The 23,417-nt window shown below is 40.8% G+C and overlaps 3 protein-coding genes across 28 annotated transcripts in view; all 3 read right to left on the bottom strand.

The window, feature by feature from the left end:
- The window catches only part of LOC117485400 (protocadherin gamma-C5-like), a 243,915-nt gene that overhangs the window by 27,590 nt on the left and 192,908 nt on the right, over nucleotides 1–23,417 (bottom strand). For 3 of the 26 annotated variants that reach the window (XM_034133926.1, XM_034133933.1, XM_034133935.1), the window contains exon 1: nucleotides 7,564–10,162. The exons of 21 other annotated variants lie outside the window; for them this stretch is intronic. In XM_034133926.1, the coding sequence (XP_033989817.1) occupies nucleotides 7,564–10,017 (2,454 nt within the window). In that variant the 5' untranslated portion in view covers nucleotides 10,018–10,162. Of the gene's footprint in view, nucleotides 1–721; nucleotides 3,176–7,563; nucleotides 10,163–23,417 lie in introns of those variants that run through there. 2 more of the 26 variants (XM_034133925.1, XM_034133936.1) reach the window with 1 other exon arrangement.
- LOC117485402 (protocadherin gamma-C5-like) lies at nucleotides 4,170–6,718 on the bottom strand. Its single transcript, XM_034133959.1, has one exon. It carries the CDS (start codon nucleotides 6,636–6,638, stop codon nucleotides 4,170–4,172), a length of 2,469 nt encoding a protein of 822 aa, XP_033989850.1. The 5' UTR covers nucleotides 6,639–6,718.
- On the bottom strand, nucleotides 11,246–13,705 carry LOC117485450 (protocadherin gamma-C5-like). The gene has a single exon (XM_034134006.1). It carries the CDS (start codon nucleotides 13,703–13,705, stop codon nucleotides 11,246–11,248), a length of 2,460 nt encoding a protein of 819 aa, XP_033989897.1.

Below are 23,417 nucleotides of genomic sequence, written 5' to 3'. Positions count from 1 at the left end.
AGGAGCCACTCCCAACGCCCCTCTGCAAGATATTTGGTTAAAAAGAACACAATGGTGCTCTAGGAGGAGATTCAAGTGATAAGGTGGGCGGGTGTACCTTGGTTGGTGATTGGCTAATGGTGACACAAGCCAAAAAATCGTTATGACATAATAAAGTGCATGGTCAAAGTCTGATCAGCTCATTTTCAGACAGGTTTTTATATAAATGGATCAGGACAAAAAGTGAGCAAATATTTTTTCCTGAAACTTTCAGAATCTCTTAGAGGGGACACATGTTTATGATTTTTCATTATAGGTGACCTTTAAACACAGTTCTGGAAGTTCTTCCTCACTAGTTACAGTATGGTTACATACAAAATGAATGAAACCATTTGCCATCATCAAAGCCATATTTGAAATGTCTTCTATCTCATCATGTATTTTTTATTAATTTAGCCACACTCTGTTAGGCAATTTCAAGTAGTCCGAGCATTTAAATTAGGTGTTGAGTTAGATTTTTTTAATTTAATGATTGGACATTTTACAAGAGCATTAACTTAGTTTACAATTAACAAAAACAAAACCACAGTGCTCATTCTGTACATTTTTTAGCACGTGAAGCTGATAAAAAGCAGACTGAGCAGGTCAGCTTTCAGTTCTTATAATTAAGAAAGTTATTTAAAAGTGGAATTAAAAAATATATATATGATGGGGACATCACAATGGACTGTCATATGCTCACCTGCTGGCTCTCAAAGGTCCAGGTGCTGTCAGGTAAGGAAGCATCCAGAACACTGATCACCTCCGTAAAGTCAGTGGTGCTGCTGGGCTTAATCAAAGTGAAATCACTGTACTCTGACATTGGAGACATGCAGGACCTGAAGGATTGACTCTGAGACATCATGTCTCCTCCCAGGACCTCCACGTACTTTATAGGTCCATCAGTGTTGAGCTGAATCTGCATGTTTCTTTTGGGGTTCTTGTAATTATCACAGTCGCTGCGTCTCATGCAGCAACTATCGCTGCTGCTGCTGTTCCTCATGCATTTAACCGCTAAGATGAGAAAAGTCACCAGAGACAGCACGGACACCGAGGCCAAAGAGAGAATCAAATAAAGGGTGATTCTCCCAGTTTTCCTGCTGGGCTCGGCCGTTTTCTGTCGGAGGTCTAAGATGGGCTCATGGAGGCCGTCCTCCAGCAGGATGGACACTGTGACAGTGGCGGACTGCATCGGTTCCCCGTCGTCCTTGATCTCTATAAGCAGCCTCTGAGAGGAGTCGTCCTGCTCGGAGGCAGCGCGTTTAGTCCTCACCTCCCCTGTGTACAGGTTGACAGTGAACAGAGAGGCGTCTGTGGCCTCCGCCAGCTTGTAGGAGATCCAGGCGTTATGGCCCGAGTCAGCGTCCACGGCCGTCACCTTAGTAACCAGGTGACCCGCTTTAGCGGAGCGGGACATCCTCTGGTGAGAGAGGGAGCCCATGACAGCGGAGGAGGGGTAAATAACAGCGGGGGCATTGTCGTTCTGGTCCAGAATAAAAACATGTACAGTGGTGTTGCTGCTGAGAGACGGGGAGCCCTGATCCTTTGCCTGAACCTGGATCTGAAACACCTTCAGTTTCTCATAGTCAAACGAGTGCATGCTGTAGATGCTGCCGTTATCTGAGTTAATGTAAACATAAGACGAGACAGAAACGTCCTGCACTTTAGAGTCCAGTATGGAGTAAGATATTTTAGCGTTTTCACCAAAATCAAGGTCAGATGCTGATACTGAGTACAGTATAGAGCCTGGCACCCCATTCTCTTTTAAATACACATTATAGGATGGCTGAGTGAATAAAGGGGGGTTATCATTCACATCACTGATGCTGACAGGTATAATTGTCTTACTGGACAGAGGAGGAGAGCCTGAATCAGTGGCTGTTATCTCGATATTATACTCTGAAAATCTTTCTCTGTCTAATGAACCACTTGTAACCAGTGCGTAATTATTAGAAAATGATGCTTTAAGATTAAACGGAGAACTTTTGGGAAGTTTCAACGTCACTTTACCGTTATCACCGGAATCGAGGTCACGGACGCTAAGCAAAGCAACTACTGTTCCACTGCGAGAGTCTTCGGGAAGAGCAGTAGGTTTTGAAGTCAGAACAATATCTGGAGGGTTATCATTAACGTCTAAGACATCGACTTGCACACTGCAGTGAGCCTCCATTTTAGGAAAGCCTTTGTCTTTTGCACTAATGTCTATTCTATATGAAGCTTGAGTTTCGTGGTCCAGCTCTTTTTTCAAAAAAATATCTCCCGTTACAGCATCTATATGAAATAATGACAGCACTGATGGTGGTGTGTGTTTACCAAGCGAGTACTCAATTTCTCCATTTGGACCCTCGTCTATGTCTGTTGCTTTTGTTTTAATTACAAATGAGCCATTTGAACTGTTTTCTTGAACAGCGACTTTATAAAACGTATTTTCGAATAGTGGCACATTATCGTTGACATCAAGCACATTGACAGTTATTTTTGAAGTTCCAGACTTGGCCGGATTGCCTCCGTCCATAGCAGTAAGAAATAAATCGTGTATTACTTTTTTCTCGCGATCAAGGGATTTACTCAATACCAATTCTGGAATTTTACGTCCATTTTCAATTTCTTTAACTTTTAAAGTGAAGCAATCATCTTTGCTTAGTGTGTACGTCTTTACTCCGTTACTCCCAACATCGGGATCCTCTGCAGTCTCTAAGGGAAAACGAACACCTACAACGGTTGATTCAGCGATTTCTAATATGTTATCGCTTTTGAGAAAACTTGGAGCATTGTCATTTACATCTCTTATTTCCACTTCTATCCGGTTCAACTGTAGCGGGTTTTCTATTACAACCTGCAGAGGTACAACACAGCTTGCGCTTTGTCCACATAAAGCCTCTCTGTCTATTCTGTCATTCACCACCAGCTCGCCTTTCCCCGCATCCACACTGAAATACTGCTCTCCAGCCTCAGAGGCAACACGCAGTTTACGATCAAAAATCTCTGATAGTCCGAGACCCAAATCTTTGGCTAGATTTCCTACCACCGAGCCCTGTTTTAGTTCCTCCGGGATGCTGTAACGAGTCTGTCCGTTTATTGTAGTCCACAAGAGAAAGAAATGATGCCACCAAAGCGCCTGACATCTCCAGTCTCGGTATCCCATTCTCTTTGTCATCCCGGTCCTTACAATACAACGTTATATCCCATCGAAATATTGTTCAGCATATGAAGGCCAATGCGAAAATCCATCAACCACGAATATGTTGTATTCCAGAAAGCTTCATATGGGCACCATGAGATGAAAATGAAATGCATATTATCAAATCTGAGCGTTTAAACGCCTTATCCTCTCATCTCGGGCTCGAAGCATTGTACTGACTACAGTGGTGAGGATGGATGGGGGAGGGAGTAGATCTCTTTGTACAACTGCAGTGCTATTGGTGCACAGCATCGACCAACATCGAACAAGATAGAAACGGCACTGTTTTCCAGATCAAGCATTCCAACTAAAAACTATGAAACAGTGGAATATGGTGCTTATACCTATGAACAATTAATTATTTTATAAATATATATTTTTCTTTTTATTTGTATGGTTAACACTTCCCGAAAAATAATGTATAATGTAATTTCGATAATTAAATTCACATACGTTTTGAAATGTGTCTAAATATGAAATGGGCACAAAGACAAAGTAACCTACTGTAAATGGAACATCAGTCTTCGCGGACATGCTTAGATATTAATTTAAGAGTTTACAATATTATGTTTCATTTGCACATCTTTACAATTACTGTTCTTGGGTATGCGTGACTGTTATGACAGTCATCCAGTAATAAAACAAACGCTTTAATGCATCCCTACAACAACTAAGGGCAGTTTAGGTTTATCTAAAAACTTAAAATGTGCTGAAGCAGTATGTGACAGTTTTGATTCTTAAATATTTCAAATTATTGTTAGGTTTTTGTTTTGTTTAACGGATGTTGAAAAAAAAAACGTTTACATGTGTGAGAATGTGTTGAATGCCGTAAAGCTCTCAATAATTTTGAAGATATGAATATGAGAGAAATAATGCTTTAACAAGTTTTCATGAAATGAATCCCTCGGATAAAGCAGACAAAAAACAGGATACAAATAATGTTTTTTTTGTGCGTCTATGCAAGATTATGTTACTGTCTGCTCACCTGCTGGCTCTCAAAGGTCCACGTGCTGTCGGGTAAAGACGCATCCAGAACACTGATCACCTCCGTAAAGTCAGTGGTGCTGCTGGGCTTAATCAAAGTGAAATCACTGTACTCTGACATTGGAGACATGCAGGACCTGAAGGACTGACTCTGAGACATCATGTCTCCTCCCAGGACCTCCACGTACTTTATAGGTCCATCAGTGTTGAGCTGAATCTGCATGTTTCTGTTGGGGTTCTTGTAATTATCACAGTCACTGCGTCTCATGCAGCAACTACCGCTGCTGCTGCTGTTCCTCATGCATTTAACAGCTAAGATGAGAAATGTCACCAGAGACAGCACGGACACCGAGGCCAGAGAGAGCATCAAATAAAGGGTGATTCTCCCAGTTTTCCTGCTGGGCTCGGCCGTTTTCTGTCGGAGGTCTAAGATGGGCTCATGGAGGCCGTCCTCCAGCAGGATGGACACCGTCACGGTGGCGGACTGCATCGGTTCCCCGTCGTCCTTGATCTCTATAAGCAGCCTCTGAGAGGAGTCGTCCTGCTCGGACGCAGCGCGTTTAGTCCTCACCTCCCCTGTGTACAGGTTGACAGTGAACAGAGAGGCGTCTGTGGCCTCTGCCAGTTTGTAGGAGATCCAGGCGTTATGGCCCGAGTCAGCGTCCACGGCCGTCACCTTAGTAACCAGGTGACCCGCTTTAGCGGAGCGGGACATCCTCTGGTGAGAGAGGGAGCCCAGGACAGCGGAGGAGGGGTAAATAACAGCGGGGGCATTGTCGTTCTGGTCCAGGATAAAAACATGGACAGTGGTGTTGCTGCTGAGAGACGGAGATCCCTGATCCTTTGCCTGAACCTGGATCTGAAACACCTTCAGTTTCTCATAGTCAAACGAGTGCATGCTGTAGATGCTGCCGTTATCTGAGTTAATATAAACATAAGACGAGACAGAAACGTCCTGTACTTTAGAGTCCAGTATGGAGTAAGATATTTTAGCGTTTTCACCAAAATCAAGGTCAGATGCTGATACTGAGTACAGAATAGAGCCTGGCACCCCATTCTCTTTTAAATACACATTATAGAATGGCTGAGTGAACATAGGGGGGTTATCATTCACATCACTGATGCCGACAGGTATGCTTTTCTTACTGGACAGAGGAGGAGAGCCTGAATCAGTGGCTGTTATCTCAATATTATATTCTGAGAAACTCTCTCGGTCCAAAGCACCACTAGTGACCAGCTGGTAATTATTAGAGTAGGACGGTTTCAGAGTGAAAGGAGACCGTTTTGGAAGCTGTAACATCACTCTACCGTTATTTCCGGAGTCAAAGTCTCGTGCACTGATTAAAGCCACAACTGTGCCACTTGGTGCGTCCTCGGGCACAGGACTAGGTTTTGATGTAAGCACAATTTCTGGAGCATTATCATTTATGTCCTCTATGTCCAACTGTACACGACAGTTACCCTCCATTTCGGGAATGCCCCTGTCTTTAGCAGTTATATCGATAAGGTATGATTTAGCACTCTCATAATCTAATGCTCCTTTTAATATGATTTGTCCTGTTATTTCATTAATATCAAATGTTGATAAGACAAAGTCTGGAGTGCGAGACCCAAAATAATATTTAACTTCACCATTAACACCGTCGTCTGCATCTGAAGCTTTAAGTTTGATCACAAATGTTCCTTTGGTGCTGTTCTCCTTCAAAGACACTTTGTACTCATTTTCATTGAATATTGGAAAATTGTCGTTGTTATCAAGTACAGTGATAATAATAGTACAGGTTCCAGATTTAACAGGGTTACCTCCATCTAATGCAGTCAACAAAAGCTGATGGAGAGCAGTCTTTTCCCGGTCCAATGGCTTTTCTAACACCAATTCTGGTACAGCCTTACCATTTTTCGTGTCTTTAGATTTAAGAGCAAAATAATCGTTTTTGCTCAGGGAGTACGTTTTTAAAGAATTGCTTCCAACATCAGGGTCTTTTGCACTTTCCAAGGGAAAACGTCTGCCAAGAGCCACTGATTCTGGTATTTTAAGGTTAATTTCCTGTGTAAGAAAATTAGGAGAATTGTCATTTATATCTCTAATTTCCACTTCAATACGATGAGACTGCAAAGGATTTTGAACAACTACTTGCAGAGTTAAAACACAGCTCGCGCTTTGTCCACATAAAGCCTCTCTGTCTATTCTATCATTCACCACCAGCTCGCCCTTCCCTGCATCCACACTAAAATACTGCTCTCCAGCCTCAGAGGCGATATGCATTTTACGATCTAAAATGTCTGATAGTCCGAGACTCAGATCTTTGGCTAGATTTCCTACCACAGAGCCCTGTTTTAGTTCCTCCGGGATGCTGTACCGAGTCTGTCCGTTTATTGTAGTCCACAAGAGAAAGAAATGATGCCACCAAAGCACCTGCCATCTCCAGTCTCGGTATCCTATTGTCTTTGTCATCCTTAGTCCGCTATAACATATACAATCCAAACGACATATTCGATAGAACGATGGTGAAATTCATCATCGCAGGTATTACTCCAGAGATTTCCCAAAATTACTGAGCATGGCTCTACGATGAGTTATACGATTTCTACATTATAAAAACGAGCCCATTGCCGTCTCTCCTCGATCACTTTGCTGTCTCAATGTTACAGCTCGGAGGCTGCATGGGGGCAGGGACTAGATTGCTTTGTACAGTTCTGACTCCTATTGGTGCAAAGCATCCGCATCTACCATCCAATGAGAGGGAAACAGATCGACACTCTTAAAGTGGCAGCGTCTATTTTCATTTTGCCCTTTTAGTTTGACCAAAACTTTTGTTTTGACACTTACGGGTAGCCAAACATTCAATGGTATGCCACTTTAAAATAATATATCAACTAATATTTAATATTATATATAATTTTAACTAAATGCATATCTTTTTAAAGAAAGAACAAAAAAACAATAATGAAAGAATAAAAGAAAGAGAGAAAAAAGAAAAAAAAGAAAGCCAGAAAGAAAGAGAGTCTGGCTAAATCACCTTACATTGTAAAAAATCTAACATTTCCACAGTGATATCCTTGTTCAACCAATCACTAGAAACAAGCCCAGGACAGAAAGAAAACAATGTTTCCCTTGAAAGATGATCAGCACAATGCAAAGACATATGCACGAAGACACACACGTTGTGCCTAAGCATCCCCTGCAATCCAAGAGTCGCTGTCCAGTGGTGTGGTGCTGAATTATTCAGAAATGAATATGGGAATGTGAGATGGATAGATGGATAGATGGATAGATGGATAGATGGATAGATGGATAGATGGATAGATGGATAGATGGATAGATGGGTAGATGGATAGATAGATATGTGGACTCATAATCCGCATTATGTTTTGCTCACCTGCTGGCTCTCAAAGGTCCAGGTGCTGTCGGGTAAAGACGCATCCAGAACACTGATTACCTCCGTAAAGTCAGTGGTGCTGCTGGGCTTAATCAAAGTGAAATCACTGTACTCTGACATTGGAGACATGCAGGACCTGAAGGACTGACTCTGAGACATCATGTCTCCTCCCAGGACCTCCACGTACTTTATAGGTCCATCAGTGTTGAGCTGAATCTGCATGTTTCTGTTGGGGTTCTTGTAATGATCACAGTCGCTGCGTCTCATGCAGCAACTACCGCTGCTGCTGCTGTTCCTCATGCATTTAACCGCTAAGATGAGAAAAGTCACCAGAGACAGCACGGACACCGAGGCCAGAGAGAGAATCAAATAAAGGGCGATTCTCCCAGTTTTCCTGCTGGGCTCGGCCGTTTTCTGTCGGAGGTCTAAGATGGGCTCATGGAGGCCGTCCTCCAGCAGGATGGACACCGTGACGGTGGCGGACTGCACCGGTTCCCCGTCGTCCTTGATCTCTATAAGCAGCCTCTGAGAGGAGTCGTCCTGCTCGGACGCAGCGCGTTTAGTCCTCACCTCCCCTGTATACAGGTTGACAGTGAACAGAGAGGCGTCTGTGGCCTCCGCCAGCTTGTAGGAGATCCAGGCGTTATGGCCCGAGTCAGCGTCCACGGCCGTCACCTTAGTAACCAGGTGACCCGCTTTAGCGGAGCGGGACATCCTCTGGTGAGAGAGGGAGCCCAGGATAGCGGAGGAGGGGTAAATAACAGCGGGGGCATTGTCGTTCTGGTCCAGAATAAAAACATGGACAGTGGTGTTGCTGCTGAGAGACGGAGAGCCCTGATCCTTTGCCTGAACCTGAATCTGAAACACCTTCAGTTTCTCATAGTCAAACGAGTGCATGCTGTAGATGCTGCCGTTATCTGAGTTAATATAAACATAAGACGAGACAGAAACGTCCTGCACTTTAGAGTCGAAGATGGAATAGGAGATTTTAGCGTTTTCACCAAAATCCAGGTCAGACGCAGATACTGAGTACAGTATAGAGCCTGGCACCCCATTCTCTTTTAAATACACATTATAGAAGGGCTGAGTGAATATAGGGCGGTTATCATTCACATCAGTGATGATGACAGGTATAATTCTCTTACTGGATAGAGGAGGAGAGCCTGAATCAGTGGCTGTTATTTCAATCTTATATTCAGAGACATTTTCTCGATCTAAAACACCACTTGTAACCAAGGCGTAATTTTGAGAAAACGATGGTTTTAGAGCAAATGGAGATTTTTTTGGGAGCTGTAATGTTACTTTACCATTTACACCAGAGTCAATGTCTCTGGCATTGATCAACGCTACTACGGTGCCATTAGGCGAGTCTTCGCGCACAGGCTTTGGATGAGAAGTGAGTATTATTTCTGGGGCATTATCGTTAACATCTAACACTTCAACATTCACAGTACAGTGCCCCTCCATTCTCGGACTGCCTTTATCTTTCGCACTTATATCTAATTCATAATTTGTAATTGTTTCGAAATCCAGTTTTCCTTTGAGAAATATTATTCCAGAATTATGATCAATAGTGAAGACAGAGTGAACAGTATCCGGTGTGTGTGCACCAAATGCATATTCTATTTCTCCGTTTTGACCATCATCCATATCAGTCGCTTTTGTTTGTACTATTAACTCACCGTCTGCAGCATTTTCACTGATAGATACCTTATACAACGTTTTCTCAAACGTTGGGACGTTGTCGTTTATGTCAAGGACTCTTATATTTAGTTGAGCAGTCCCTGATCGTACTGGGTTGCCTCCATCTAGAGCTGTCAACAAAAGCTTATGGACAGCCTTTTTCTCTCTATCTAAATGTTTTGCTAAAATCAATTCAGGGACTTTCCTTCCGCCGGCAACGTCTTTAACTCTAATACTAAAACATTCATCTTTACTGAGCGTGTATGACTTTAAAGAATTCCCCCCAACATCAGGGTCTATGGCGCTTTCAAGTGGAAAACGAACACCCAAACCGGTAGATTCCGCTACCTCTAATGTGATATCATTTGATGGAAATCTAGGTGCATTATCATTAATGTCTTGTATTTCTACCTCAACACGAAAAAGTTGTAATGGGTCCTCAATAACAACCTGAAGAGGCAAAACGCAGCTCGCGCTTTGTCCACAAAGAGTCTCTCTGTCTATTCTGTCATTCACCAGCAGCTCTCCCTTCCCTGCATCCACACTGAAATACTGCTCTCCAGCCTCAGAGGCAACACGCAGTTTACGGTCAAAAATCTCTGACAGTCCGAGACCCAGATCTTTGGCTAGATTTCCTACCACAGAGCCCTGTTTTAGTTCCTCCGGGATGCTGTATCGAGTCTGTCCGTTTATTGTACTCCACAAGAGAAAGAAATGATGCCACCAAAGCGCCTGCCATCTCCAGTCTCGGTATCCTATTGTCTTTGTCATCCTTAGTCCGCTATAATATATACAATCCAAACGACATATTCGATAGAACGATGGTGAAATTCATCATCGCAGGTACTAGTCCAATAGAGATTTCCCAAAATTACTAAGCATGGCTGTATGATGAGTTATCCGATTTCATTATGAAAACGAGCCCATTGCCGTCTCTCCTCGATCACTTTGCTGTCTCAATGTTACAGCTCGGAGGCTGCATGGGGGCAGGGACTAGATTGCTTTGTACAGTTCTGACTCCTATTGGTGCAAAGCATCCGCATCTACCATCCAATGAGAGGGAAACAGATCGACACTCTTAAAGTGGCAGCGTCTATTTTCATTTTGTCCTTTTAGTTTAACCCAAGCTGTTGTTTTGACACTTACGGGTAGCCAAACATTCAATGGTATGCCACTTTAAAATACTATTTCAATGAATATGTAATATACTATTTAATTTAAATTATATACTATTTATTTTAAGAAGGACAGGAAAAACAAGAAAGAAAGAATAAAAGAAAGAAAGAAGAAAGAGAGAGAGAGAGAAAGAAAGAACAGGAAAAGAGTCTGGCCATATCAGCTTACATTTTGAAAAATCCAAATTTTCCACAGTGATATCCTATTTTAACCAATCACTAGAAACAAGTTGAGGGGAATAAAATACTGTTTTTCCCCTTAAAGATGATCAGCAAAAAAAAATATCCCTTACATCCAAGAGTCACTGTACAGCTTTGTGCTGAACTATTTGGAATTGGAATGTGTGATGAAATAGATAGATAGATAGATAGATAGATAGATAGATAGATAGATAGATAGATAGATAGATAGATAGATAGATAGATAGATAGATAGATAGATAGATAGATGGTTAGATGGTTAGAGGGATAGATAGATGGTTAGAGGGATATATATATATAGATAGATAGATAGATAGATAGATAGATAGATAGATAGATAGATAGATAGATAGATAGATAGATAGATAGATAGATAGATAGATAGATGTAGAGGGATAGATAGATAGATAGATAGATAGATAGATAGATAGATAGATAGATAGATAGATAGATAGATAGATAGATGTAGAGGGATAGATAGATAGATAGATAGATGTAGAGGGATAGATAGATAGATAGATAGATAGATAGATAGATAGATCGATAGATAGATAGATAGATAGATAGATAGATAGATAGATAGATAGATAGATAGATAGATAGATAGATAGACTCAATCTGCATTATGTTTTGCTCACCTGCTGGCTCTCAAAGGTCCAGGTGCTGTCGGGTAAAGAAGCATCCAGAACACTGATCACCTCCGTAAAGTCAGTGGTGCTGCTGGGCTTAATCAAAGTGAAATCACTGTACTCTGACATTGGAGACATGCAAGACCTGAAGGACTGACTCTGAGACATCATGTCTCCTCCCAGGACCTCCACGTACTTTATAGGTCCATCAGTGTTGAGCTGAATCTGCATGTTTCTGTTGGGGTTCTTGTAATGATCACAGTCGCTGCGTCTCATGCAGCAACTACCGCTGCTGCTGCTGTTCCTCATGCATTTAACCGCTAAGATGAGAAAAGTCACCAGAGACAGCACGGACACCGAGGCAAGAGAGAGAATCAAATAAAGGGCGATTCTCCCAGTTTTCCTGCTGGGCTCGGCCGTTTTCTGTCGGAGGTCTAAGATGGGCTCATGGAGGCCGTCCTCCAGCAGGATGGACACCGTGACAGTGGCGGACTGCATCGGTTCCCCGTCGTCCTTGATCTCTATAAGCAGCCTCTGAGAGGAGTCGTCCTGCTCAGACACAGCGCGTTTAGTCCTCACCTCCCCTGTGTACAGATTGACAGTGAACAGAGAGGCGTCTGTGGCCTCCGCCAGTTTGTAGGAGATCCAGGCGTTATGGCCCGAGTCAGCGTCCACGGCCGTCACCTTAGTAACCAGGTGACCCGCTTTAGCGGAGCGGGACATCCTCTGGTGAGAGAGGGAGCCCAGGACAGCGGAGGAGGGGTAAATAACAGCGGGGGCATTGTCGTTCTGGTCCAGGATAAAAACATGGACAGTGGTGTTGCTGCTGAGAGACGGAGATCCCTGATCCTTTGCCTGAACCTGGATCTGAAACACCTTCAGTTTCTCATAGTCAAACGAGTGCATGCTGTAGATGCTGCCGTTATCTGAGTTAATGTAAACATAAGACGAGACAGAAACGTCCTGCACTTTAGAGTCCAGTATGGAGTAGGATATTTTGGAGTTTTCACCAAAATCCATATCAGACGCTGATATTGAGAACAAAATCTTCCCAGGAGCATGGTTCTCTTTTACATATACGGCATAAGAAGGCTGAGAGAACACTGGTGGGTTGTCATTTACATCTAACAATTCAACAGATATGATTTTTTCACTCGATAATGGGGGCTTTCCAGAATCAGTAGCAATGATCTTGACACTATACTGGCTATTTGTTTCACGGTCAAGTGGCCCATTCGTCACTAATGAGTAATGATTAGACACCGAAGGATTTAACTTGAAGGGTGATTTTGAAGACACGCTTAACTTAATTTTACCATTGTCACCAGAATCTGGGTCTTTTGCACTTATCAACGCAATTACGGTTCCAATAGCAGAGTCTTCTGGAATAGGTGTTGTTAGAGAAGTTACTATTATTTCAGGAATATTGTCGTTAATGTCTACTATTTTAATTTCGACACCACAATGCCCATCCATCTCAGGATTTCCTTTATCTTTAGCAGTGACGTCAAATCTATGTAAAGAGTTAGTTTCATGGTCTAAAATTCCTTTGACAACAATAACTCCAGTAGAAGGTTCAATGTTAAACAATGATACAATCAGATTTGTAGTTTGCTCTGCAAACACATATTCGATTACTCCATTTAGTCCTTCGTCTACATCTATAGCTTTAACCTGCAGTATCTCAGTTCCAGGTGTTGCCTTTTCGCTAACATTAGCCTCATATACCTGTTTTTCAAACACAGGCGCATTATCATTTATGTCAAGTATTATAACTTTAATTTCAGATGTCCCTGAGCGCACAGGATCTCCACCGTCTACAGCGGTGAGGATAAGATTGTGCACAGGCAGCTTTTCTCTATCAAGTGGCTTTTCGAGGACCAGTTCAGGGATTTTTCTACCGTCTTTGTGGTTTTTAACAGCCAATTTGAAATGATCGTTTTTGCTAATAAGGTAAGTACGTACAGAATTAGAGCCAACATCCAAATCCTGTGCACTTTCTAATGGAAATCGGGCGCCTGGATTAACCAGCTCTGCAATTTTCACCACTTTCTCCTTAGTAAAAAAAATAGGAGAATTGTCGTTTGTATCCTGTATTTCAATCTCGACCCTATGCAGTTGTAGAGGATTATCTATGACTAGTTCCAAAGGCAACACACATGACGGTCTTTGTCCACACAGTTCCTCCCTATCTATCCTATCAATCACCACCAGTTCCCCCTTCCCCAAGTCCACGCTTAAATACTGCTTACCAGCTTCCGAGGTTATCCGCAATTTACGTGGGTACAGTTCAGATACAACCAGACCAAGATCTTTGGCTAGATTTCCTACAACGGAGCCCTGTTTCAGTTCCTCCGGAATGCTGTAACGAGTCTGTCCTTCTATTGTACTCCACAAAAGAAAGAAATGATGCCACCACAAAAACACCTGCCATGCAGGAAATTTGGTCCACATTATTCCTCGTTCCATAAATTCAATATCTTATCACAATCCAAACTTCTTAGCTGATTACATATAGAAGGTACATGATCCGATGTAGATGCGTCCTCATATGCAACCGAGACAGTCATGCTTTGTGTCTGCATATGCATCCCTCTCCCCAGTGCAGAACATTGTAATGGTTACGAGGCTGAAGCTACTCGGTGAGATGGAGTAGATCTCTTTGTAATACTCTGGATTTCATTGGTGGAGGGGATATTCCTGTTTCCACCAATCGTGGCATCAGTGACGTTTAAGTATGAATACCATCCTGGTTATTGCAAAGCTATCATTATAAATATTATAGACAACCAATGAACTCCAAGTAGTCTCCCTCTACTGGGTTTAAAAAAATGTAATGTATTTAAATATGAAAACTATAGAGTACATTTATTATTGATACAAATTGTAAATATAAGATCCTAAGGCCAGTGTATAAATAAGTAAATGTCGGATCTTTATATGACCACACATTCAATGTTTCGTGTTAATCCATCATTTATGCTCCTTCCTATGTACCTGAATGCATGCACATGTCTTTCAATCTGACAAGGCTCTTCGTTGCCTACCTGTGGCCAGAGAAAGCCAATGCAGCCTGCATACGTCCTTACGTCGTCTGTACCACGCCTCAGTGAAATAATTATGTCTGCAGCCCACGTAAAATACCCGTATGGACGAAAAGGGAGGGGGAGCGCCGATGGTGCGGCTCGCTCTCCCTTCATCTCTCCCTTCATCTCTCCCTTCATCTCTCTCTCATCCCTCTCTCGACTCCGCTCTCTCGTCCTCCGTTACTCTCTCTCTCTCTCCTCTCTCTCTCTCTCTCTCTCATCTCCGTACCTCAATCTCTCTCTCTCTCAAATCTTCCTCTTCTCCTCTCTCTCTCTCTCTCTCTCCTGCTCTTCTCACTCCTTACATCTCATTCTCTCAGATCGTCTCTCTCATCTCGTCAACTCTCTCTCTCCCTGCTCTCCTGCTCAGTCGTCTCACCGTCCTCTCTCTCTAGTTCTCTCTCTCACGTCTCCTCTCTCTCTCCGCTGCTCCTCTCTCCATCTCCGTCTCGCTCTCCTCTCTCTCTCTCTCTCTCTCTTACCAACATTTCCCAGACTAATTATTATCAATCAAATTATTCTTAAAATTATGCAACAGCATTACTCAATATCCGCTGGGCTTAGGCATTACACGCTGACATTAAATATAATGAAGAAACCCCAAAATGCATGAATTCAGTTGGGCGTATGGTGAAATAATCCACAATAACAAAAGTAAATTTATTAGAAAAACACAAACAACTATTTGCAATAATCGTCTGTTTTAATGGCGGTGAGCGACAGAGGGATATGTAGAGAGGCAGTGTGAGAGGCAGAGAGCGTGAGAGAGCGCCTGAGCAGCTTTCAGCACCACACGTGTGGACAGCGCCACACAGGCGGCCAACTGCTGCTGCTGCATGCTGCTGCTGTACAGCCCACAGACTCACAGGGGTTGCAGTCGAATAGTCCAAAAATTAGCTCCTAACGTCTATCCCTATCGTCTATCCCTTGACCTCTGTGTGAAACGTCACGGGGTTAAGGGATAGTGGATAGGAGAATTCAAAAGGACTTTGGAGAGTACTTTAGACTAGAATCCGACTGCACTTTCACTATCCGACGTGTTTATGATGCGCCAGCGGACGTCATAAATGTGCGTCTGCTGCTGTGGGGAAACTATGGAAACTACAGTTTTCTATACAGCGGACTATAACATGGATGTAATAAGAACGATGGACTACTGTAAACTCATCTAGAGACTCTGCACCGTGCTCTGATGCTGTTATTTTATGCTGTATGAACGTGGACAACAGAGAAACATATTCTTCATGACCAAAGTTGGAATTTAAATAAAAAAGGAAAGTGAAACTTATGCTCGTCACCCTCTCCCTCCGGTCCACATTAATACAAATGATCCCAATACGTATGATTGTATGAACTATGAAAAGATCTTAAAATCAATATAAATGTATTTATTATAAACGTTAGTCCTTAACATCTATCACTGTGTCAATGTTGTGTGACGGCAAATGCTGCGGCTGCAAGGCATTGTGGGGCAGCACTTTCTCCTCTCCTTTCGTGAAGGGAGGTCCAGTGGTTTCTAAGCTAAAGGAGGTTATAAAGGAAGTTTGAATCCTCGGCTGAAGTCGAATAGTCCATTTAGCTTAGGAACCTTCCTAACGGAGTGAAATTACCCGGAAGTCCCTCAGTGGCAGCCATGATAAGTGCCCTTCGAATTCTCTAGATGATAGGAAAGGAGGTTTCAAACTTCCTTTATAACCTCCTTTAGCTTAGGAACCACTGGACTTCCCTTTACGAAAGGAGAGGAGAAAATGCTCACGTTCATCAGTATTATAATCAAAAAGAGAAATATGAACGTTGGTTTTTACTGAAATGATCAAATAAAGTAAACATTTCACAGTGTTTACTGAGCTGTGTGTGGTTTGTTCAACTTTTAAAAGACGTTTGAATGGTGATATACACAGTGATAGATGTTAAGGACTAACGTTTATAATATTACATGTCACTTGTTAGACACTTACATACTCAATACTGTGGGCAATCCCCACAGGAGCAATTTGAGGTGAAGTGTCTTGCCCAGGGACACAACAACATGCTGACTGCAGTGGGGTTTGAACCTGTGACCCCCTGATCCGAACACCAACACACAAACCACTGCACCACACTCCTCCATAGTGCTTGTCATGGCTGCCACTGAGGTACTTCCTAAGCTAAATAGACTATTCGACTGCAACCAGGTTCTCACTGAAGACAGTAACAGGATAACAAAACACACATTTTCCAAATCAGGAACAAAAACAAGAGAAAATCCTCCAGGACCCACCTACTGGCACCTTATAAAATGTTACCACTGCAAACACACGTCATAGAAATATCAACTGAGAATAAAAAAGTATAAATATCAACCCAAGAAAGGATTGCTGGAATATTGGATTTCAAATAAAAACAAATGTTTGATAGGTATTCAAATGTATTTTTTATGGTCCTTGGTCTTGGAATGACCTTCAATCAAGCCTAAAACTGATGGCACTTGTCTCTATAGCATGCTTTAAATTGAAGTTGTCTGAAGTCCTCACCACCAGCTGCTCTTGCAGTAATAGGGCACCTTTCTTACTGTCCTAATGTGCACAATGTAGTGACTGCTTTTTCGTCTTTTGTTTTCTTAGTTGTTCTCTGTATTTTATATGTTTGTGTTATGTGTAACGTTGCTGCCTTCTTGGCCAGGTCAGCATTGAAAATGAGATTTTATCTCAATGCATTTATCTGGTTAAATAAAGGTTAAATAAAAAATAAAATACAATTTTGTATGCAAAATTCAGACAAGCACCATTCAGAAATAATTTGAAATAAAAAATAATAATGATGATAATAATAATAATAATTGATACAATTATGATACAAAACTTTCCCTAATAAAGACTTGAATATTGTGATGCTACTTTTCCATGATTCCCTATGATATTATTCCATAGTTCTTATAGACATCAGGAAACACACACAATGTGTAATTCTAAGGTAAACATGCACACATACAGTTTATTCACACTTTAAACTTCCTGATCAAGTATTTGATCACTGCAAAGTGTTTAGCTACAATACCAAGTGCTTAAGTGACAAAGACGTACTGTAAGAGGTTTTTTATTTACAAAAGCTTACTGATATTTATTCTCATTTCTCCATCCATTAAGCCATTTTCTGTATCCACCTATCCTGTGACAGGGGGACATCATACACACCGGACATATCACTACAGATGGAGGAGGACATGCACTCTCTACAAACATGTGCCTGCAAGCCAGCACCATCTTCATACAGTCATTGTTCAATGCATGATTTAATTTAGTACTCTAACCTGTATCGGATAAACTGCAACATGTTGGGTGCAAAACAATGTATAAAGATTATCCATGAATACAACCCAAATCACAGTATGTTTAGTTTGTTAAAACCACACATCTTAGTCTGCTCTCTTTAAAGAATGACCAGAGTTGAATGAATACTATGCTTTTTGTTTAACTGATATCCATCCAACTTAGTGATCCAGTCAACTTCCTCTAATATGTTGGCATGTTGAGACGACATCACAAGCCTACATGATGCACTCTGTCACAGAGTTTTCATCATTTCTGCGTTGTTGCTTGTTACGTTGTACCTTATTTATCTTCTGCATTCCACTATTTTATTAAACTACTTTAACCCTTAGATGCACGAGTGACTGGACCCTACACTCTTCCATACAGTAAGTGGGTCAAAAAGGACCCGTATTAGAATAATATGTGTTTTTATGCCATTTTTGTCATTTTGGTTAAGAAAAATCACTTGTATAATATTTAGTATTATATTTTGGTTCACACTAGAAATATTTTATATTTAATATTTCAATATTTATAATTTTAGACATTTTTTTTACATTCCATAGAAAATGCATGCGGGTCATTTTTTTTAAGCTTGGGGTAGTAATACAAAAACTACAATTTCTTAAAATGTATAAAATGTAAATTTAAAATTTGAATGGCATGATATCCAAAATATGTTTTTTGAGGAATAGCTGGAATATGAAATGATAAAAAAATGTAATTACAAAGATACTCTAAGAAAATCACCTCACCGGGTCAAAAAAGACCCACTTATGCATCTAAGGGTTAATACCTTAACTATCTTATGTGTAACTGTGTTATGCTTAACAATCCACTATATAAAGTGGATAGAGGTATGGAGCACAAAAGCCACATGGTAAAACAAAATACAAAAATCTGGCATTATAACATAATTACTGACAATTCATTCTGGCTTTAGTTACTTTAACAGCTGGTTCCCTGCTAATACGTTCCTCAACCATATAAGCCTGTTAGCTGTCCAGCCTCTCTCAAATGTGAAGTACTTCTGCACCTGAAATAGAGGGTATGTACAAAGGATATAAAAAGCTGATTTACAATATTAGAGTTTAAAATATTATTTTATCATTTAATACCTAGAGAATATTACTGTACAGTATAACTGATAGATGATGTTGTGCAACACCCCAGTCACATAAAACACATCACGCCATATTTTGAGCGTGAAGCCACACACACTGTCACACATGATCAAGGTACGTCCATCAACGCTGGATTAAGCAATCTTCAGCGATGATAGATGTTTTGTGAGGTATGAACAGATGCTGGTAGAAAGTCATCTGATTCAGTGCCAATGTGTAATGTTTGCATACATAAAACATATCACTGCTGCTTTCTGTGTTTGTATTCAGTCACTGTGTGGTGAAATAGAGTATGATGTTCAGTTGTCAGTGTATCAGTAATAAGTGCTGTTTGTACCACTATACGGTTTGATGGCTGTCAACAATAAAGAAGAACACTTTTTCTCTTACCTTATTTGGTGAGACGGGATTGAACAGGAGTCAGGGGGAGGACAGGAACAGCAGCAGGCAGCAAGAGGGACACATGAAAGAGAAACACAAGAGAGGAAGGATGTCAGTTAGACTGGTGGTCATCTTAGCGAGTCTGGCTTTGGGAAGAAGAGAAACCAACATACTTACCATGTGGCTCACAACAAATGGGTGTTGTGATTCATGTGGATATTCATAGAGTCTCTAATTTATGTTTATTTTGATTGATAATAAATGCTCTTTGATAATTGGATTGTTCACAAAAACCTCTACTGTGTGCACATATAAACTATAAAAGTTTCAAATTGTGTACAATTATAATTTGTTGTTTGATCTGTATCTGTTTTGGATAATAATAACACAAATTAAAACATTACAATATTAATAATATTATTATTAAGAACATTCATCATCCATCAGCGAAAACATCAAAAAGCAAACAAATACAAAAGCATGATAGATTATTATAATGATATAACATTTAGAGCTGTATAGTTCCAACAATACTGAACAGATAATGGAAATACCCTAATTGATGAAAGAATATGAAAAGACATCCAAGCAGGGTGTCAAAGGTATAAACATATAAAAAACATTAGGCAACCATTGTGATTGTGTCTGTTTGAGTTAGTGAGTGAGAGAGAGAGAGACAGAGAGAGGTTGATTTCTCAGAAAGATGTTGTGTTAGCATTGCTGTCCTTGCAAGAGGGGTGATAATTATGATGACACAAAACAAATGATATTGTTGAGGAAAGAAAGAGGCAGTAGCTCCGCCTTGGATAGAAAATAACATTACACAGTCCAGAGAGACAGGTCACTTTGGTTCCCTAAACCAAAAATATGTCCATGCAATGTTTTGTGAATAATTTTCTGCATTCACTAAATAGATGCCATGTTAGATAATGCTGCACAAAAGAAACTGCTACAACAACTACGTTGCCCTTCAAACAGAAGCATACATATACTTTGGTACAGTAAAACCACATCAGCATGAAACCAAAATATAAACGCAATGATTTCTGTGGAAAGTGAAGACTTAAAATACATTTCTGACACTACAGCAGGGTTGAATCACAACAGAAATACTGCACTGCTGCACAAAGCCACTACCCTTATAGCAACAGCAGGGGGCCTCGAGGCGATGCCGAGACAAATCCATGCCTTATTAATGAGATTCTTTGCTCTGTGACCCTGTGTTTGTCACAGCTGATGCAGGTTGGAGTGTCTCTGTGAGAGCAGATTTAAGCTGCTTAGTCAAAGCAAAGCAGCAACTGTTTTTTTTCAACTGATGTACTGTCGTGAGTCATATGCTTTTTGTGCACATGAACACATTTTAACATGAGATTACAGTCAAAAAGCCTCATCCAACCTAAACTGATCATTCAGGAAGTCAAGCAACAATGAAATGAAAAAGGGACATCAAAAAGCTGTTTTTCTTTTCATACAACAATAATGTCATCAAAATTGGTTCATTTAAGTCTGTATATCAGTGTATACCATCATCATGTATATGCTATGCTTTAACAGGGGAAAGAAAAACAAACATGGCAGCATCCATCAGAACAAGTATCAAAATCAGCCATGATCACCCTCTACCCCTCCCCTTTCTTCATCATCAGCCACCCCAGGACTGAGGATGCTGCATCTATTTGACCAAAACAGGGGTGTCTCCTACCCTCCCAGTATGCACATGCATGGAGCCATCACTGCTCAGAGGCTGCATCCTCTACTGAACCCCTGTGGACCAAGTACGAATGGTACAGCCCTGTCAGTGAGTCAGCTTGTTGCTATGGTAACACATCCTACCTCCCTTGCTTGCATCCCACCATGCTTCCTGAGGGCTGGCAATGGGGGCAAAAAAAGAGCTACAAAACAAATTAGAGGATAAACAAGAAAGATGGATGAAAGAAAGAAAAACCATACCATGACACACACTTTTGTATTTGACATGTTGTTCATACAAAGCACATGTTTATGGACTGCTGTATTGCAAAGCATATTTTCTTAAATGACTGAAAGATGCTTCAAAGGACATATTTCTTCTTATCATGAATGTGACAACCTTTAAAGGGATGAAATGACAGTATATGGTGCATAATTTCTTTTTATAGACCGAACAAGATGTCCTACATTTAGCAATCTACCTCTCCCTTTCTCTGTCTCTTTCTCTCTCTGCAGCAGAGTGGTGCAGCTGGATAGGGGGAGGGGAAGGATGCAGAAAATGAGATCAGGAGGAAAAGAAAGACTGTTGGAAACCAAGGATGGCTGCTGAGCAGTTGCAATCAAGTTTCAGCTTCAAATTGATACCATTTTAACTGAAATGTTTGAGTAGAAGACAGAAAACAAAACCAACATATTTTGTAATTGTTTTTCTGAATTGTCAATCAGGATGTAATATAATGTGAAAGTTCAAATAATCCATAATAACCATGTGGAAGTCATATAATTGACCAAATCATAAGAATTACAATTTGCATCTTTGTTGTGGTGGAATGCTCTGTCCTGCGTCCAAAGCACAACGTGTCTCTGTGTGTTGGATTAGGAGGATAAAACTCACATTTACAATCATGCTCTATATATTTGGGAATATGCAATATCTAAGTAAAGGAAATATAGTCTTTCTGAGTTTGACATAACTTTGTCACTGCCCCATATTACACAGTGAATCCCTAGTGTAATCCCTGCCAGTGCAGAACTCCACACTTCTCCACAACCTCTGTGACATCAACACACATCCAAATATAATATCTAATGAATGTTCAATATACCTGCCCTCATGCAAAGACAGGTGTTATAGTACACATGCACTTGCTTGTATTCACTTCAGCTTCCTTGTAAATCCACTGTAGACAAATGAGGTTGTGTCCTGCCATCATTGAATGCCTGAGAGAAACACAGTCAAACTGATATCAATACTTTTGCCATTTGTACATGGTTGATAAAGATATGTATTAATGACTGTTACATACAATATATGTTCTTTACTAATAATGCCTGTAAAGGTGTATTTACTTTTGGTAGTACTGTTTTTCCTGCCTCCCTTATGCAGTGAAAGACATTGTCCTTTCACTGTGCTCTTTAACTGCTTGGCCCTATTCTGTTTGAGTTTAAATGTTTCCTTTCGCATAACTCAACAAAACAATAGTTCCAGAAGGACAGGCAACAACAATCATCACATGGAGAGAGCATTATGCACTTGAGCTATTTATGTATATTTCATTTTTTCTGTTGATACCACACTCAGTATATAAAGGTGTAGTTTGTTTTGTTTGAAAAACGTTAAACAGATAGCTCGGATATCATGCAAACAGAAACACAATGAGTTGTTTAAGTACAGACATTAACCACATCCCCTGACACACATGGTGCACAGTGTGTGGATGAGCCCTTCCGGCATACACATGGGCACACAGCTGCTCACCAGACAACTTAGCTGGGAACGTGGGACACTTAAACAAGAGCCTGGTCCTGTGGGAACCAGCAGCGTCTGCATGTTATTATGGTTTTGTGGTAAGAAACAAGTTCAGCAAACTGATTAAATGATAACAGCTCTAAGGTAGTTTTCACAAACAAGAGAAATATAAAACAACAATATGCTAAAGGGGTACAGTGGATGAACAGGCTGAACCATTTAGCTCATAAATATGTTACCTTTTGCTTTGAACCCTATGGTGACACTGGCCAAAGGAATTTATGGTACTCAGTAAAAACCATCAATTAACAAACCTGAGGAAACAAAATGGTTCAACAACTGTTTAAACAAAGGTAAAGCAGACACAGATGTGGTCTGATAATGATGGCAAACTGCTTCCAGTGGGTATGGTGGTTCACATAATTAACCTGCTCCTTCCTTGTAGTTTGTCAACTTCTATTTTCACACACACACAACCTGAACAACATGCAGACTTAACTGCAAAACCACCTACACAACCCAGAGGAAACATATAAGGCACATTAGTTAATGTGGTGCTTCCTCTGATACTGGACAAACCAGATTATCCACATCATACATGCATGTATTCAATGCTCATGCATCAAGCTGGATCTTCAAATTATGCTTTAAGTGCCTGTTTCCCGAAATACAAGATCTATTTTCTAAGTGAAAAAAAATGTGCTGCACTGGGTCAAGAAAATGTTGAAGTCAAAAATGCCATTTGCACTAAATGTACAAGATAATATACATTGTATATTTTCACACAGGATTCATTATAATAACAACCAACCGCAGGGATATGTGGACCACTCCACAACACTGTCC

Source organism: Trematomus bernacchii, unplaced genomic scaffold (genome assembly GCF_902827165.1).
Source record: "Trematomus bernacchii unplaced genomic scaffold, fTreBer1.1, whole genome shotgun sequence".
NCBI lineage: Eukaryota > Metazoa > Chordata > Actinopteri > Perciformes > Nototheniidae > Trematomus > Trematomus bernacchii.
The sequence above is the reverse complement of the archived record's forward strand: the minus strand, read 5'-3'. Positions and strand labels throughout refer to the sequence as shown.

Excerpts from the sequence above, each read along its gene's own strand:
- LOC117485402 (XM_034133959.1), bottom strand. The coding sequence starts at position 6,638 with ATGACAAAGACAATAGGATACCGAGACTGGAGATGGCAGGTGCTTTGG.
- LOC117485450 (XM_034134006.1), bottom strand. The coding sequence starts at position 13,705 with ATGTGGACCAAATTTCCTGCATGGCAGGTGTTTTTGTGGTGGCATCAT.